The 16,291-nt window shown below is 40.5% G+C and overlaps 1 protein-coding gene across 1 annotated transcript in view; it reads left to right on the top strand.

Moving 5' to 3' along the window:
• The first annotated feature begins 1,108 nt into the window (after window positions 1–1,108).
• SCIN (scinderin) overlaps window positions 1,109–16,291 on the top strand; it is a 51,052-nt gene continuing 35,869 nt past the window's right edge. Inside the window, exons 1-3 of the mRNA XM_027723243.2 lie at window positions 1,109–1,329; window positions 5,986–6,140; window positions 7,672–7,833. Of these exons, the coding sequence (XP_027579044.1) occupies window positions 1,131–1,329; window positions 5,986–6,140; window positions 7,672–7,833 (516 nt within the window). The 5' untranslated portion in view covers window positions 1,109–1,130. The remainder of the gene's footprint in view (window positions 1,330–5,985; window positions 6,141–7,671; window positions 7,834–16,291) is intronic.

Below are 16,291 nucleotides of genomic sequence, written 5' to 3'. Positions count from 1 at the left end.
AAAGAGAAGGAGGGAAGATAGTTAAGCAAATTTCTTACTTGTAGTTTGCTTTTTTTAACTTTTTTTTTTTTTTTTCCAAAAATGCTCTCCAACTGATTTGTTGCATTTAGCAGTGCCTCTCCCAGTTACTGAGGCAGCCCAGTTCTGCACTCTTCTGGTACTAACTTGATAAAACCACCCAGTGGGGAAATCATGAGCTTCAAAACTCGTTCAGGTGAATAAGATGATGAAACTAAACAAAACACTTTCTGAAATGTATCTTTTGATATGTTGACAGCTTGAGCTGCATCTACCTGTATCGTACCCAGACTGATCTACCTCCTATCGATATCAGATGAAAACGGTTGTTGCAAAGAAAACTGCAATTGCCATGTTGATATACCAACCATTTATAAAGGACAAAGACAAGTAGGAAGTGGGTTTAAATCTTTTGGGTTGTTGCATAGTGTTGGAAAAAAGGAAAGGAAAAGGAAATTTATATAAATTCCGGGCTTCATCTAAAATCTTCAAAAATATTTTTCCCCCTAGAAAAAGTTTGCTAGCCATATTGGATAAATGAAATGGGATTACCGGGCAAATGAGAGCTGTGCTCTGCCATTCCAGCCTGGGGTGAAAAAGAGCCCAACCACAAGCGCAAGCTACGGAACCTCTTTGTATTCCGGTACGAGCAGCTTACAGCAACGAGGCAGATGTGATAATTATAGAAACACACTGCACAGCACTGTAACACCCGTAGGTACTGGGTTAGCCCGCTTGTACTTCACTTTCTTGACTTTTATGGGTTTTTTCTCTTATTACTTTAGAATAAGGAAACATTCTCTGCTTGCAGTGAGCGAGGCTGATTTTTTTTTTATAACACCCCTGCTACGACAATAGGCACAGAAGGAAAAAAGGACGCCGTGTGAGTTTTGCAGAGGTGTAAAAAAATTAATAATTAAACAAAAGCCGGCCCCGGGAGCGGATGGAAAGGGGTGGGACAGACGCATCCCACCACCCACACCACGCTCCGCACCCGTCCCGGGGCCGGCCCGGTCCCGCCCCGCCCCGACTGGGCACTATATAAGTGGCCGCACCCCTCGCCCTAAAGGCGGTGCTGGCTGTCCTACTGCGCTGGTTCTCCGTGTCCCGCTATGGCTCCCGAGCGGCCCCCGCCGGCCTTCGCCGAGGCCGGGCGACAGAGCGGGCTGCAGGTGTGGCGCGTCGAGAAGCTGGAGCTGGTGGCGGTGCCCCCCGGGCTCCACGGCAACTTCTTCGTGGGGGACGCGTACCTGGTGCTGCACACCGAGCGCCGCGGGTCCGGCGTCGCCTACCGCCTGCACTACTGGCTCGGTAGGAGCGGGCGGGGGCCGGGCTCGGGGCCGTGGGTGAGGTTTGTCGTGCCCACTCCTGCTGCCGTGGGTTCTTGCTGGGTTCCGGGGGATTGGGAGCTGGATTTTCCCTGCCCTTCTGAGAAGGGCAGTGGATGCGAAGCTTCTGGGTGGAGATAGGAGTAGGGCTGCCACCAAGCATCGGGGTGATGTCGAGCTTCACCCCTTCTGATGGTCACGGTCTGTGTGGTGGGACAATAGGGTGCAGCAGAAAAGTGAACACTTACTTGCTCTGTGATGTTAGTTTGGAAGTGCTGAAGGGTTAAAATCGAGTTTTGGGTGCACTCAACAGAGATTTACTAGTGAAATCTTGCTTTCACTCACATCAAGAGTTTTCTTGTGTTTTTTTCCGCTTGGATGAAATTCCCTCTTGGCCATCTCCCTGTGGTGTTGTTGACCTGGTTTGTGTCTGGGTGTTGCCTTTTTCAGCTAGACTGATTCTGCTTTCTGATGATACAGGGATCAGATGCAAAGTCACCATTTTTTTTGTAAAACCTCTTTAGTATCAGTCTGACAGCCTACTGGGAACACTGGAACTGGGCTGATGTCTTTTGCTTTCCACCTTGACCAGCATACTTTACATCAAAATAGAAGTCTGACAAAAGGATGCATTTTCTGTGACTTCCTCATTTCCAGGAGGTATCTTATGACTTCCCTGTCTGGCCACCAACTCATCCAGTCACGGTGATTGCTGTGTAGCTGTCTGAAACCTATTGCTTTGTTCTTGTTTCACCATCAAGTTTGTGTTTATAGGCAATCATCTCAATGAATGTACACAAAGATAGGTTAATGTGTATTAACATTAATATGTTTGAGTTGCAGTGGTTCTCGTTGTACTTTTGCATGCACTGAAAAAAGAATAGCATATAAAGCTGGGATTGCTTCTGTATAAATGCTTGAAGTGTGTTTAGTTTTGCATGGGTTAGGAGTTTTTCAGATGGCAAGCAGGATTGTGTCTGTTTCTGGTGAGAGTATAGTCATAGATGGCAATGTAAATGAATTTCTGGCAGTTCTGTCAGCAGTGCTGCTAGTTAATAGCAGGGTTTGCTGTTCAGACCTTCATTAATGAATCTAGAACTACTTATGTTATAGTTAAGGTCTAGTAGACACTTCCCAGGGAATGATGTAAGGACTCTTTGCAATTCTTTGGAAGTGAAGAAAAACAGTGACATTTGCAGTAATTAAAACCTCTTTGCTGTTGGCGAAAGAGCTTTAGTTGTACCTGCTGATGCACATTTCATGCTGATGTTGTGATATGCAGATACTGTAAATGGCTTCAGGTGATCGAGGTATCTATTGTTGTTGTGCAGCTGGCAGGGTGGCAATAGGGTGGCTCACTGCTGGGAAATCCCTTACTGTTTGCAAGATACTTCAGTAGTAGGGTGGAGAATCTCAAACACTGCTGCACTCATAATATGAACAAGAGATCAGAACTTCAAACAAGATGTATGGGGAGAGCCAGTCACATGCAGGGCAAGAACCACAGAATCACTTTGGTGTTTTTAACTGATTTGCACTGCTGGTATGTACACCAGACTTTTCCCTTGTGACCAAAGACTGCATAACCTGTGGGCAGGAAGACTGCAGTAGGGTTTTTATGAAGACTTCCCATAAGCTGTCTCTGGACAGATACAGCAGTCACTATCAGACTTTGGGATGTAAGGAAAGAATCACACCATCAGCTAGGTTGGAAAAGACCTCTGAGGTTGAGTCCAACCTATGGCTGAACACCACCATGTCATCTAAGTGCCACATCCAATGTTTCCTTAAACACCTCCAGGGACGGTGACTACCACTTCACTGGGAAGCCCATTCCAATGCCCAATAACACTCTCTGTAAAGAACTTCTTCCTAATGTCCAACCTAAACCTCCCCTGGTGCAGCTTAAGACTGTGCCCTCTTGTCATACTGCTGGTTGCTTGGGAGAAGAGACTGACCCTCACCTGGTTACAGCCGCCTTTCAGGTAGTTGTAGAGAGTGATAGTCTCCTTTTGTGAAGTCTCATGAAGTTAGATAGGTGGAAACCCTGCAGACTTTGGGCTTAGATGCTTACAAGGGCCTTGCCATTTGGTGACACAGTTCTGCTCCTGCCTGTCATTTGTGATGTGTTTTATATGGTGGCTTTGAGTGTGAATGGATTCTGACTTCAGCAAACACCATCCTCCCCCCAAATTCAGAATAAAAGTAGAGCATCCAATTTTCCTATTATATAGTGACAAATGTCTTCCTAATACCTTGCTTGGGGGTTAGAAGGAGGTCTAGACCATGGGAAGATGGTCTGTGACTGATGTGCTGACAGTCTTGAGCTGTGGTTGGCACCCTAGGGTTAAAGTGACCCAATAGTTCTTCTGGAAGTCATCCTGAAGTTTCCTATGGGAAAGCCACTGTTTTACCAAATATCACACATACGGTGAAATGATGTTGAGGTTGGATCATTTCTGAACAACTCAGGTGCTGCAGCAATGTTGGCATGGCTGAGCAATCAGTGCAGATCTGTGTCATGGTAGCTGTATCCATTTTTAACTTGGCTCAGATATCCTGGCTCAGTTGTCTGTACTGGCACTTGAGAGATGCCTTAGTAGCTAAACTACTAAATCTAAGGGAGCTGTCTGGACATGAAACTATCACTGGTGGAAACAGCATGTACTGTGCCAGTATGAGGCTACTTGTGGAAGTAAGACTGGCTATACCCCACTTAATATCTTTAATAAAATCATACCTAGTCTTTTTTAACTATTTTTTAACCCTTCTCCCCAGAGATGTAGTCATAAGATCTGTCTGTATGACCTGGGATTTAATCTGGTGAAAATTTGTTCTTTTTCCTGTATACTCTGCCTTATTTGTGGCTGTTTGTGCATCAGACTGTGAGGTAAATCTGTTTTTCATACAAACTTGAATAACCCATGCTTGGACTGATGCCCACTTGATTTTTTTTTTTTTTTTAATGGAGTTTCTCTGAGTATATTATTGCATAGCAGCAGTGAGACCAAGCCTGGTAGTAACTCTTATCTCTAAAACTGTTCAAAAACCATTTTTTGTCAACCCTGAACCCTGTTATGTGTTTGCAAGCAATAAATCAAAAGGATCTAGTCCTAATGGATATGAATAACCTATTAAAAAACAAACAAAACATCCCCCAAACCCCCAAAACTTTGCCACCAACTTTAAGGTGGTACTCAGATCTGAGAAAGCATATTGCCAAATAGCAATATATTCTATTATTGAGTGATGGGCATTTTTTTCCAGAAGTTGTCTTACATCCTGCTTTCAGTAATTTATTTTTTTAACCTTTTTTGGGTCGGCCTAATGCTCTTTGCTTCCCCATGTCTCCATTATTCTTCGGACCCCTTCCCTATTTCATCCTTGGTGCTTTCTGGAGGCTTCCATATCACCTGTGTCTCCACAAAAGCTGTGGTGGTGGTGGCATTGCTTCTGGGAGAACCATAGCTGTTGGTGGGAGATGGGAGACTTGTCTTGTGGCATTTGCACTGCTGGAACATGAATAGGGCAATTGTTCTCCCCAGCAGAGGGGCCTGCCCTTAGGCATTCCTGTCCCTCTCTCCCATGCTTTATTCTTTACCAATACCTTACTGACAAGCCTCCTGTAACACCAATACCTCACTACACACTTCCCATTCTTCTGCAGCCTGTGAGAGGTATCGCTGTCCAGGCTATCTGGGCTCTATGCTGCTTTTCTACTGAGTTACCTAGAAGCAGAGAAATGGTTAATGTAAGTGAGAAGCTGCTCTTGAGAACTGCTGCTTGTATACCAGCTTTTCCCTCTTATTTAGACAGAAAAATAAATCTAAATGGAAGACCTCACTTTTCCTTATTTTTCTAAAGTTTTTGAGAAGCCTGTTTTTTTTAAACTTCATCCTGTTTGTGCTTTCCTTGACACAATCAAAACTGTTGAAAATGTTCATCAAAAATGTATAGGTATATGTTAAAAGCTTTGGTTTAATATACAGTCTGATTTGTGGCATGATTAAGCCATCAGCACACTAGGTAGAGGCCATTTTGCCACAGTCCTGGGAAGAGGCTAATCTCTGAAAGGTACAAAACAAAGTGTGACCTCATGAAGCAAATGTTGGAGCCCCATAGATGCTTTTCTTTCTCCAAGCTGTACTAGGCAAACTGTTGCTTGCATTATTATGTGAAGAGAACTCTATGAATTATTTTAGCTTTATAGCTTAGAGAGTTGTTCTTAGCATAAATATCCAGTTTACCATCCAGACAGTCCTTTGACATGACCTCCCTTTGTCTTTGCACTTCAGCTCAAAGTCCCAAAATCATTATGGCTGACAGTTGCTGTGCTAAACTCAATTGAAATATTCTTTTGTTTAAAGAGGGTAAGAGAAGACAAACTTTGCGATTTTTCACCTTTCCCCTCCCCTCCCCCCCATATAAATGCAGTTCTACTATAAATGTAGTCAAGAAATGGTCTGAAAGATTATGTATTTGGTGGTGAACAAGGTTATGATACAGTGCTTTGTTGCCACATAAACATTGGCTGTACAACCTGCTGAAGGCAGTGCCTGATTGTCACGGAAACGATTTCTCCAACAGAATTCAAAGTTGTATTAATGCTTTACAGACATAATATTTCCTCTTATTTCAGGGAAAGAATGCACCCAGGATGAAAGCACAGCTGCAGCTATCTTTGCTGTTCAAATGGATGACTATTTAGGAGGAAAGCCTGTGCAGAGTAGAGAAATTCAAGGATATGAGTCTACTGAGTTTGTGGGTTACTTCAAGGGAGGAATCAAATACAAGGTAAAGACTCTTGTCAAAATGAATTCTAAAATTGTATGTAACATTGTCCCCCACATTAAAAAAAAAAAGGTTTTTCTTTGTAAATGGAGAGTTTAAAAATTGTTACTTAATACTTACTGGGCTTAGATCTGAACTACCCAACTTAAACTGTGGGAGTCCCAGTGCTTGTACAGAAAGAAGCAGCTACTTTGCCAGTGCCTCTTATAATATGTGAAAACCTTTCCCAATTATTTTTTTTTTCTCCAAAATAAAGCTGTTCTGAGATTTCATGGTAGTGTGTGTAAGGGAGCTCAGAGTAGGGACTCTTTGTGTCTGGGAGGTATTAAATCGTGTGGAAATCACTTCTATGTTGTAGACTGAATCATTTTGTTCAAATGCAGAACCCAGTGTGCTCAAGTGGTTAGAAACATGACTAGAGTGTAAAAAAAACCAAAACCTCACTTGAGCCTAAAAATGATGCTTTTGCAGTCCTACTGCATTTTTTTTTCCTAAGGTAAATAGAAAACACTCCCAAATACTTCTCACAAAAATTTTATATTTTGAAAAGGTAGTGTCAGCATTCTTGTGTCACTTCCAGAAGCTGAATATTTGAAAAGAATTTTTTTTTTATTTTGCAGCATCTGTGGGGGTTTTTAAGAATAAAGTAATGTATCTCCTGAGAATCTCCCCATAGTGGGAGCTCTGGGAAATGTGGCTCAGTCAGCCTTTTTTTCCCCATTATGGAGGCTTGTAACTTCTCACAGACTACAAAACCAATTTGAAGCTTTTAACTCTGCTTACATAAAAGAGTGAGTCATGTGCCCAGTCTTTTACATTTTATTTTTATTTGTACTTTCAAGAGCTAGTTTCTGTTCCTAGCCAAAGTCTGGGTCTCCTGGAGGAGTGGAGAACACTGCCTCACAGAGACAGACAGCCAAGCCAGTTTACAGGATTATGTTTATATTTATGACTATAGATTATAAATCAACAGTTTGGTCTCACTTTCCCAGTTTGGTACTCCTTGCTAGGTTGTCTCCTAAGTTGCAAATATTCCTTTCATAAAATTACAGAGCTGCTGTGGAATTACCCATCCCTCTACACATAACCGGCGACTGAAACCACCTGGACCTCTGAGAGTCAAGTTTGGAAAACTTAAAAAGGAGCTGCATATTTCTCTGCTTTTCCCCAGTCCTTATTTGACAACCTACTGACTTTTGTCCTAACAATGCGGTTCAGTGTTAGCTCATCCTCTGCAGGATGCAAGATAGCGCTGTAAATTCTGTGTTTTCCCTTTCCTTGTTTATCTGAAAACCCTTTGAAGCAGGGTGGCGTCTGCTCCCTTTGCTAAAGGTTCACACCTGAGAGTTCAGCATCAGCAGCAGTTTCTGTCGGGTCTCTGGTCAGTACTAGATTATCAACAGTAGATTATTTTGGCTTCCTTCTTGCTGCATAAACTTTTTTCCTCTGGTAGCTCCTTGTCTGTAGCAAAAAAAGGTAAGTTTGCAGAAATCAAGCTGAAATAAAGCTGGCTGCTTTGTTTTGTTTTATTCAGGCAGGTGGTGTTGCCTCTGGATTTAATCATGTTGTTACTAATGATCTGAGTGCCCAGAGGCTGCTGCATATCAAGGGCAGAAGAGTTGTAAGAGCCACAGAAGTCCCCCTGGCTTGGACCAGCTTCAACAAAGGAGATTGTTTCATTATTGACCTTGGAACTGTAAGTGTTTCCTAGAGCAAAATAATAATGGCCAGTCTTCGCGAGCGAAGATTTTTGGGAAAGGTCTAGAGCAAAATACACTGAAAATAAGACATACAGCATCCCTGATAAGGTCTGAATCATCCCCAAAAATCAGTTGTGCATTTTAGTCACTCATGCAAACCAACAGAAAGAATCTGCTTTACAAAATCAGTTGGTAACTTGGACGGTTTGAAACTACCCTACATGTTTCCTGAAGCGTGCACAGATTATCCTTCAAGAAATAGATCTCTTTTCCATTAAAGGCATTTGGATTTTTCAGTCCTGATGTTTGAATAGCTTAAGCTGTTCACAGTAAGTCCAGTCTGACTTTGACGCTATCACTGGCTCACTGGGATTGGTGCTAGTGTTCAGAGCAAAACACAAATTCAACCTTCACTTAAGAGCATTTCTTCATAGGTATAGAACTTTGATCACGACAATTCACCCTAAAGAAATAACTGCAAAAGTGGTTATGAAACTACTTGAATATTTCAAGGGTTCACTTGAGGAGCAATCACTTGCTTCAAGACTTTCTGCTGAGAGCAAGTAGAGACAGCACAGAAGAATATGGACAGAGATGGGAAGATAATTTTGCTTGCTTTAGATGACTTGAACTGTAGTACTGTCACCTCAGAATACATGTTAAGACTTTCTGATACTAAAAGTAGCATCTAGGATGTAGTCCACACTAGTTACCAATTTGAAGTTATTCCCACAGCTGATATGTCAAGTGTATAAAATGGAAAGCATATGAAAGAAAATAGCATCTGCAGTTATTTTTAATTGTAGTGTTCGTCAAGGAAGTGGTGAGCTACTTCGAGATTTCAGAGCTCCCCTGACCTTTTGAAAAATGAGATGAGCTCAAATGTTGCACATTTGGCTTTTTCCTCTGAAAAGCATCCCCTGGTGTGACAGTTGAAGATAATCGATATGATTACTTGATACCAATATGGCTTCGATTTATTATGATTCACAGCCTTCAGAAGGAACACCAACCAGTGTTTTTTGAACAGTATCCTATTCCTCCTATATTAGTGTGATCTAATCATCTGAAACAGCCAGGTGATCAGTATCCAAAGTTATCTCTCAATGTCACTTTGCAAAAGAGACTCAAATCATCTATTCCCTTTCAGTTAACACATGGGAGATGGCAGAGTTGGAATTAAACATTTCTAGAAAATGCTGCTTTTGCATTCAAGCTGTATGAGTTTTCTGGAGTTAACCTCCCATGGACACCCTGTGAAACTGGGTGTACTTCATGAATTCAACTTGCCCTGGCCCTTACTGTGCCACAGTTACTTAGTTTACCTAGAGTAGTTACTCAGGTCACACTGCAGACATGGCTATGATACTGATGAAGTGCACTGTGGGTATATTGCAGTGTTACCTGTATAGCTTGGGGTTCATCGCTTTTGGTGAGATTTGAGAGTGCTGTGACTAAACGATTTAAATGTAATATGGCTTTAGAGTCTTTATCTAATGCTGAGTGTACATTGTGAGCTTTTTTCTTTTTTTAGTATAACATCACTCTGGTTTCTAACTTCCTGTTTGACAAGACAGAAGTCAAGCAGCAATGCAACCCTGTGCCTTTATAGGAAGAAAGATTAGATGTGATTTTTTATTTTTTTTTAACCACTCTATGGGAAATGTCAGTCAAATCACATGACTAATAACAGTTCTTGGTCTTGTCATGTCGGTTGTGTAAGAGGGATGTTTTTTCTTGGATGTATTGACAAGTTAAGGTAAAGAGTGTTTCAGCATCCAGACATTAGTAGTTACTTCACCATAAGTTATTGTATAAACCAGACCATGCATGTGGGAGATGAAAAGGCAACGTGTGACATAGTTCAGGATGAAGTGCCTGTAGATAAATGGGTGTGGTAGAAAATATATTGTCACAGGGGAAATCTTGAGCAAGTTTTATATGAACTATATTTCAAGCTAGAATAACTGTATTTCAGATTGAAATTTTCCATGACTATGGGTCCATTGTAAATAGATGAGTCTTTACAGGACCTCTTAATTGAATGTAAGGGTCATTTAAAAAAGAAAAGGATTTTGGCTCAAGTAGATTCCTTTACTTAATAATCGAAATAAGTCATCTTAAATAGGATTGCTCTTGAGTCTTGGGATTTATTGCAGGGCACTACTGACTCATTATCTGAGGATAGTGGGCAGTAATTGCATAAAATAATGAGCTTATGATAAGTGCTTTTAATATCGAATTATTGTATCTCAAATAAGATGAATTTCCAAGATTTACTTTCCCCAGTCTCTTAACTAACCAGAAGGATGGCCTCCATGGTACTGCAAAATTGCTTGTGCAGTCCATTTCCTGTTAGATTTTATCAAGCCACTTATCTAATATAACAAAAAATCACTTCAGTTTTCCCATTGAGCTCAATTACTGCAGTATTTTAAACCCATGGTTTGAACAGATGAGGGAAAATTACAGAAGGTAATAATGATCAGGAATAAAATTGTTACTGGTCACTAAGGTTTCCCTCGTGTGGATAATGCTTTAAGTAAAAAGTATTTGTGTGCATTTCTAGCTATGTTTGCAAATTTACAGTTCATGTTCTGATGGTCACCTCATACCTAGATCATAGAATAGATTGGGTTGGAAGGGACCTTTAAAGGTCATCTAGTCCAATTCCCCCTGCAATGAGCAGGGACATGTTCAACTGGATCAGGTTGCTCAGAGCCCTGTTCATCCTGACCTCGAATGTTGCTGTGCAAGTTATTCTACCTTGATCCAGAGTTCTAACTCTATCAGAGTCAAACCTCAGCTGGAAATAATATTGAAAAATAGTGTTGTAACTCTTTCTTGTTTTGTTGGGTTTTTTTCTTTTTTTTTTTTTTTTTTTTTTTAAACAAGAATTAATGTTGCCATATTTAGTGCCATTCATTTGAGTGCAGTGCGGACTTCCCATCCATTGGCAAATCAAAAAGCTGTTGCTGCAGCCCTTCCACAGCCCTGGGAAACCTCTTTTCTGAGCCTGACCCTGCTCTTAAATGTGGTTGGGATCCCGTGGGTATGTCTTGCATATGCACAACCCACACAACACCCTTGGTTGATGTGTTACCAAGCCACATTTACAGCACTTCAAATACCCTGCCCAGGTCTAATCTTCCCTTCTTTGAACTGTTTTTGGCTGGAACAGAAAATATCTGCAGAAGGCAGAGAAAACACTGTATGTGATATGAGGGGAGTCATTAGCTGCGGGTAATGTGTGAAGTCTTTTGTTCAAGCAATCTTCTGTAACATCATGAACTGAGAGCATTGGCCACTACACTGATGTTCCTGTACAATGCATGATCCAGGAGAGTGCCTGGGGTGCCAGACCCTGATTTAAGATTTGCTTTTTTGTCTACAAGGGTTTTCCATGACACCCCTTTAATTAACCTGGGGATCTCTCCAAAGGGAGCCTTTGGGACAGGGCAGGAAAGACAAGTGCAGGGCAGTTGCTGAGAAGGCCTGGACACCTTACTGTGTCAGGTGCTGCTTAGTGTGTCCTATCCTGGCATAGATCTGCTCAAATCCTCCCAGAAGCTGTTATCTTCTGCCATACTTCCCATCCTGTCCTGAGCTATTCCTGGTATCCCACCCAAGAGGCACCAGGATGAGTTTGACAGTTGTTGGCCACCATAAACTGTCTGGCCTTGCTCTGTATTTCCCCTTTACCTCCAGATGCAGCTCTTCCTCTATAATACCATCCTCCAGCCACCTTCCCTTGGCCACATCCATTTTTCCCCCTTCATCTCCAAGACAATTCTCAAAACAGCAAGGAGCATGGGAGGGCATGGAAAATGACCACAGAAGGTGAGGAAAGAGCTGAATCATTGTGCCATTTAGTGAATAACATACACACAGTTTCACAGGCTATTTTAGGATTTATCTAGATGCATATGTAAATATACTCTATATGTTTTTATTTCTGATAAGATGTGCTAAAGATTTTCATCTTTTGTCAATTTTCTTGGTTTAAAGTGGGAAGGAAAGTTGTCAGTATTGTGAAGTTCACCCTATGTACACTGTTGTATGCTGGTGACTTACAAAACTGGAATGTTGGGATTGGAATGATAATTTGTGTAGTTATGAAAACATGAAGCAGAAGTAATGGGAGTAACAATACAATAAAACAACATGAAGTGATCAACTGATTTTATTGAAAGCTTCTCAACTCAGTTCGGGAAGCTCTGCTGTATTAAAGCTGTTTAAAGTTGTATCCTTAATGACCAGCAAAAATATCCTTTCTGCATTTGTTTGGATAGAGCTTTGTAAAATGTGAGACTTGATTCTCTCTGTCTGACTTACCTCTTGATGGAAGGCAGCAGCAGTGCCATGAGCTAAGTGACTGCAGAGTGCAGGGAGAGGGCTGTGCACCGCTCAGCCTCCTTGAAGAAATTAAGAAACAGTTGTTAAAATAAGGGTGTGAGGAAGGATGTGTCATAACTACCAGTCAGTTTTGAGCTTGGGTCTGATTGCAGTTGAAAAGTTTTGTCAGTGCAATAAAAGTTCTGCGGATGAGACATTACCCTTCTGCCAAAGGAAGAATGCAGATGGTGAGGTGATAACTGTAGCTCAAACTAAGTGAAAACTGAAGATAAACTATATTCAGTTGTCCATTCTTCCCATTCCTACAGTGGTGCTTATAAACTGATTTATATACAGCCAAGAGGTTGCTGATTTGAAAGCATGTACTTTTTAAGGACTCCAAGGGAAAATGATGATGCTAGAACTCAAAAGTATGAGACTGAATAGAGCTGTTGTGACATATCTGTCAGTATCTTCTTATTTTGAACTCCTGACATAATAGGTATGTCAAAAGAAGACAAAATTGCTGCCTTGCACAGATACTAGAAAAAATACATCAAGCAAAAAGATTGGCTTTTTATGACAGCTGCTTTTCGTAAAAGCTGTTAACTTGGTATAGATTAAATTATGTTTACAGAAAGAAAAGTAACTTCTGCTTTTTAACAGTAAAAGACCAAGAGAACAGATACTTGCTTTATGATTATGACTGTGGGGTATGATTCAGCATGTCAACCTTAAGCACAGTTGTTTTGCTTGCCTCTAATCTCCTTGCCTTCTTGGCTGCACTGTCTCTTTCAGTGGTTTTGCTTCTCTTCCATAAGAGAAAACAATTCACAATCAGACATTAACTGCTTTAGTAAAGTCACTTTAGGTGTAAACAGGACTGGAAGATTAGATTCTTGCATTTTGCAGTTCATCACTTTAAGTTTCTAATTGCTTTCCCTGGCACTAACAACTGACTCAGGTAATTTTTCCATGTTTTTCCATTCACATATTTCTCCTACAACTAACCTCTTCCCCAAGTTTCCCCCAGCTTAAACTATTGCTCATACTGTAGCAGGAAGCTGCTAAACAAGTAGCAGAGCTTGAAGAACTGAACTGATTTCATTCTTTATTAACTTTATAGACTTATTAACTTTATGGACTTATTAACAACATTAAACTGTGGTCATATCTATACAATGTATATCTTGATGACAAGCAAGCACCTAATTTTTCTGTAATACTGTGAACCAATTACTTTTACAACTCTAGTAGTGTTAAATCCAGCATTCTGGAAATTGCTATAGTGTCAAAGTCATCAGATGGAAAAAGAAATATTAAGCCCTTTTCCACCCCTATACTTCAGTTAGAGTATTCAGAGTATGTATTTTTCCTTCATACTCTATGGACTGGAAAGCTTCTCCTCACCCCCTACTTGTACACAAAAAAATGGTTGGACCAGAGACCATCCTGTAAGCTTCAGGCAGACAGGACATACATGCATGCCCAGGGGTTTGGTTAAGTTAGTTTACTTCCTGATGTTGTAGAAATCCAGATGTTTTGCTGATTGAGCTGCTGTTATCTAGAATTTATGTCCTTCTGGCATTCACCCCTTAATGCACTGTGGTATTGCAACAGCTGTTCTTAGTACATACTAGCAAAAGAGTTGTGAGAGGAAAACTGAATGTACTAACTGCATCACTCTGCTATAGCTGACTTATTTTTAGTCTGAAAATTTGTTCCATTTGAGTCAAATGGGAGACTCCAGGACTAGTTACAAAGTCACTATTGTAATTATACTAGGACCAGGCTCATGGTGGCTTCAGCAGCATTCTGGCTGAATGAATCCAGAGTTTGTTTTGGATTATCAAAACTCCACAACTTTCAATGGTTCACTATATTACAGTTTCAACATATGTCAGAGGCAGATTTGATGGATATGTGAAATGAGGTTTTTTTTCTTCTCCCTGCCTGTATCAACAATTCAACAATCAAGACAGGGAAGAAATTGAATAATTTAAGAAGACTAATGTTTTTGGAAGGCTATGTTAACTTGGTTGAATTCAAATATTCTTCTTAATATGTATCATCAGTTCCTAGAAAAAAACTGAATGTCAATGAACTGACAAAAAGTGCTGTATCCTAGTAAGTTTTATTCAGTTTTACAGTTCAGTTATTTTCCCCCACTGTGTGGACTTAAAGTACAAAAAGGTAAATCAGGAAAAGCTCCACACTCTTGCTTTAGGGCTCTGTTTTATTTCTAAACATTTGGTGTTTGAAATATGAACACCAAGGTAATATGCAATTGTTTTACAAATATCTGGAATTGAGGGCATTGAAAGCATTTCTGTTGCTTGTAGTTTATATGTAAACTTTTTTCCAAGTTTATTTGTGTTTTGTATTGGCATTTTTTTCCTTTAAACCTGTCGACTTTAATTAAGGGACTAGACTTTAACAAAGAAGAGTTTCAGCTAAAATTAACTCATGCCTTATCTGAACAGCTGTTCATCAATGACTGTGAAGAGAATGGAGTCTCAGTTGAGTGCATGCCAATCATTTTGATAGTAGAATGATACGTATAAAAGCTTTGCCAGTATTTATGCATGTTCCATCTGACTCTAGCTTTGCTGTTGTTTTTTTTTTTCTTCTTCCCTTAGGAGGTGAGCATTAGAAGTACTGGGTCCTTTGGGCATTCCAACATCACAACTTCTCTCTGACCCACCTTTCTTTACAAACCTCATCAGCCTTTCTTCTACCTGCTGTGAAACCACTACAGTGGCTTTCTGTATTATGTAGTTATTTGTCTGGACTCTGATCTGCTTCTGAACAGAAGCAGATGAACCAAAGAGAAGAGAGGAATTAAGGCAGTTATAACTTTACAGACCTTCTTTTCTTGCTTTTAGCCTTTTTGTTATGGGTAAAGCTAATGTAGTAAGGTGTTTCACAGGAGTGAGCAGATTTAGCTGAAGACCTTTCTTTTGTGCTAAGTCCTCCTGCTTTGTAGCTGAGCCTCTGATGCTCCTAATGCTGTGATTTAGAGGAAGAGAAGACAGCGTCCTGACTGACATACATTAAGTCAGCATAAATTGTTATGTTGATGTGACAGGATCCACACTATAGATTTAGCTGTCTCTGAACTAAGAGTGGTAATTTTTTTTTTTTTTCAGTTGAGGTGCAGTTACATTCTGGGAGCATATGCTGGTGTAGATGCAGACAAAGGTGGACAGGTTAGGGTGTATCAGGGCCTGCAAACAGTGAATGGAGGCACACCAGCTTATGTGCTTTCCCTAATGAAAGATTGAATTTTTATTTTAATATTTTAAGATTGAGACTAAATCTCTTAAACATTTCCTTATTTTCTACAAAAATTGAAGTTTTGCGACAAACTTGCTTCAAGTTAGAGTTTTGAAACCTATTTAATTTGTTTAGCTTTGTAATGTCTCTTAATTTAAGAGAATGCAAATCAGCAATTACAGTAGGAGCCTGGAAATTAGTAGGTATTTCAACAAAGATATAAGTCTAAAACACTTGCATGTCTAGGACATGTTTAACTAGAGCAAAAATGAGTTCTTCATGGATTTAAGCTTCTTGGGTTTTGCTGTCATTGTCCTGGCTAATGTCCACAGAAAAGATGTCATGATGCAGAGTTTATTTTCATTTGCCTACAAACTGAGCAGACTGCCAGTTGAATACAGAGGTGCCTATGTGTTTAGAAGGGGAAAATTGGTTTTTATGTCACTTGTGAAATGAGTGATTTTTATTAATTTTTTTTTTAACTTCTCTTGCTCTACGTGCCATCTGGGGCTGGACCAGGAAGCAGGAGGTGTACTTTCACAATCCCCTCCATATAGGGCAAAGTGCCAAGGTGCTCTTTCTCAGAGTTACATGAGCCATGCATAATCATGCTGCTGCACGCTTCTGTATAGTTGGGTCATTTTTAATGACCTGTGGAAATATCATATGACTTCCACAAGGTCATTTTGTGGGCCGAAAGCTACATGGTGTGACTCTTGGGGATGGTCCTGTGCAGGGCTAGCTAAGAGTTGGACTCAATGATCCTGGAGGGTCCCTTCCAACTCAGCATATTCTGTGAGTAGGAGCAGTGAATCCTGATGTTCTGACTAGAAGACCAAACTG

This window comes from Pipra filicauda, unplaced genomic scaffold (genome assembly GCF_003945595.2).
Source record: "Pipra filicauda isolate LSUMZ 115617 unplaced genomic scaffold, ASM394559v2 scaffold66_size7647185_pilon, whole genome shotgun sequence".
Taxonomy (NCBI): Eukaryota; Metazoa; Chordata; class Aves; order Passeriformes; family Pipridae; genus Pipra; species Pipra filicauda.
This window is presented reverse-complemented; position numbering and strand designations above follow the sequence as displayed.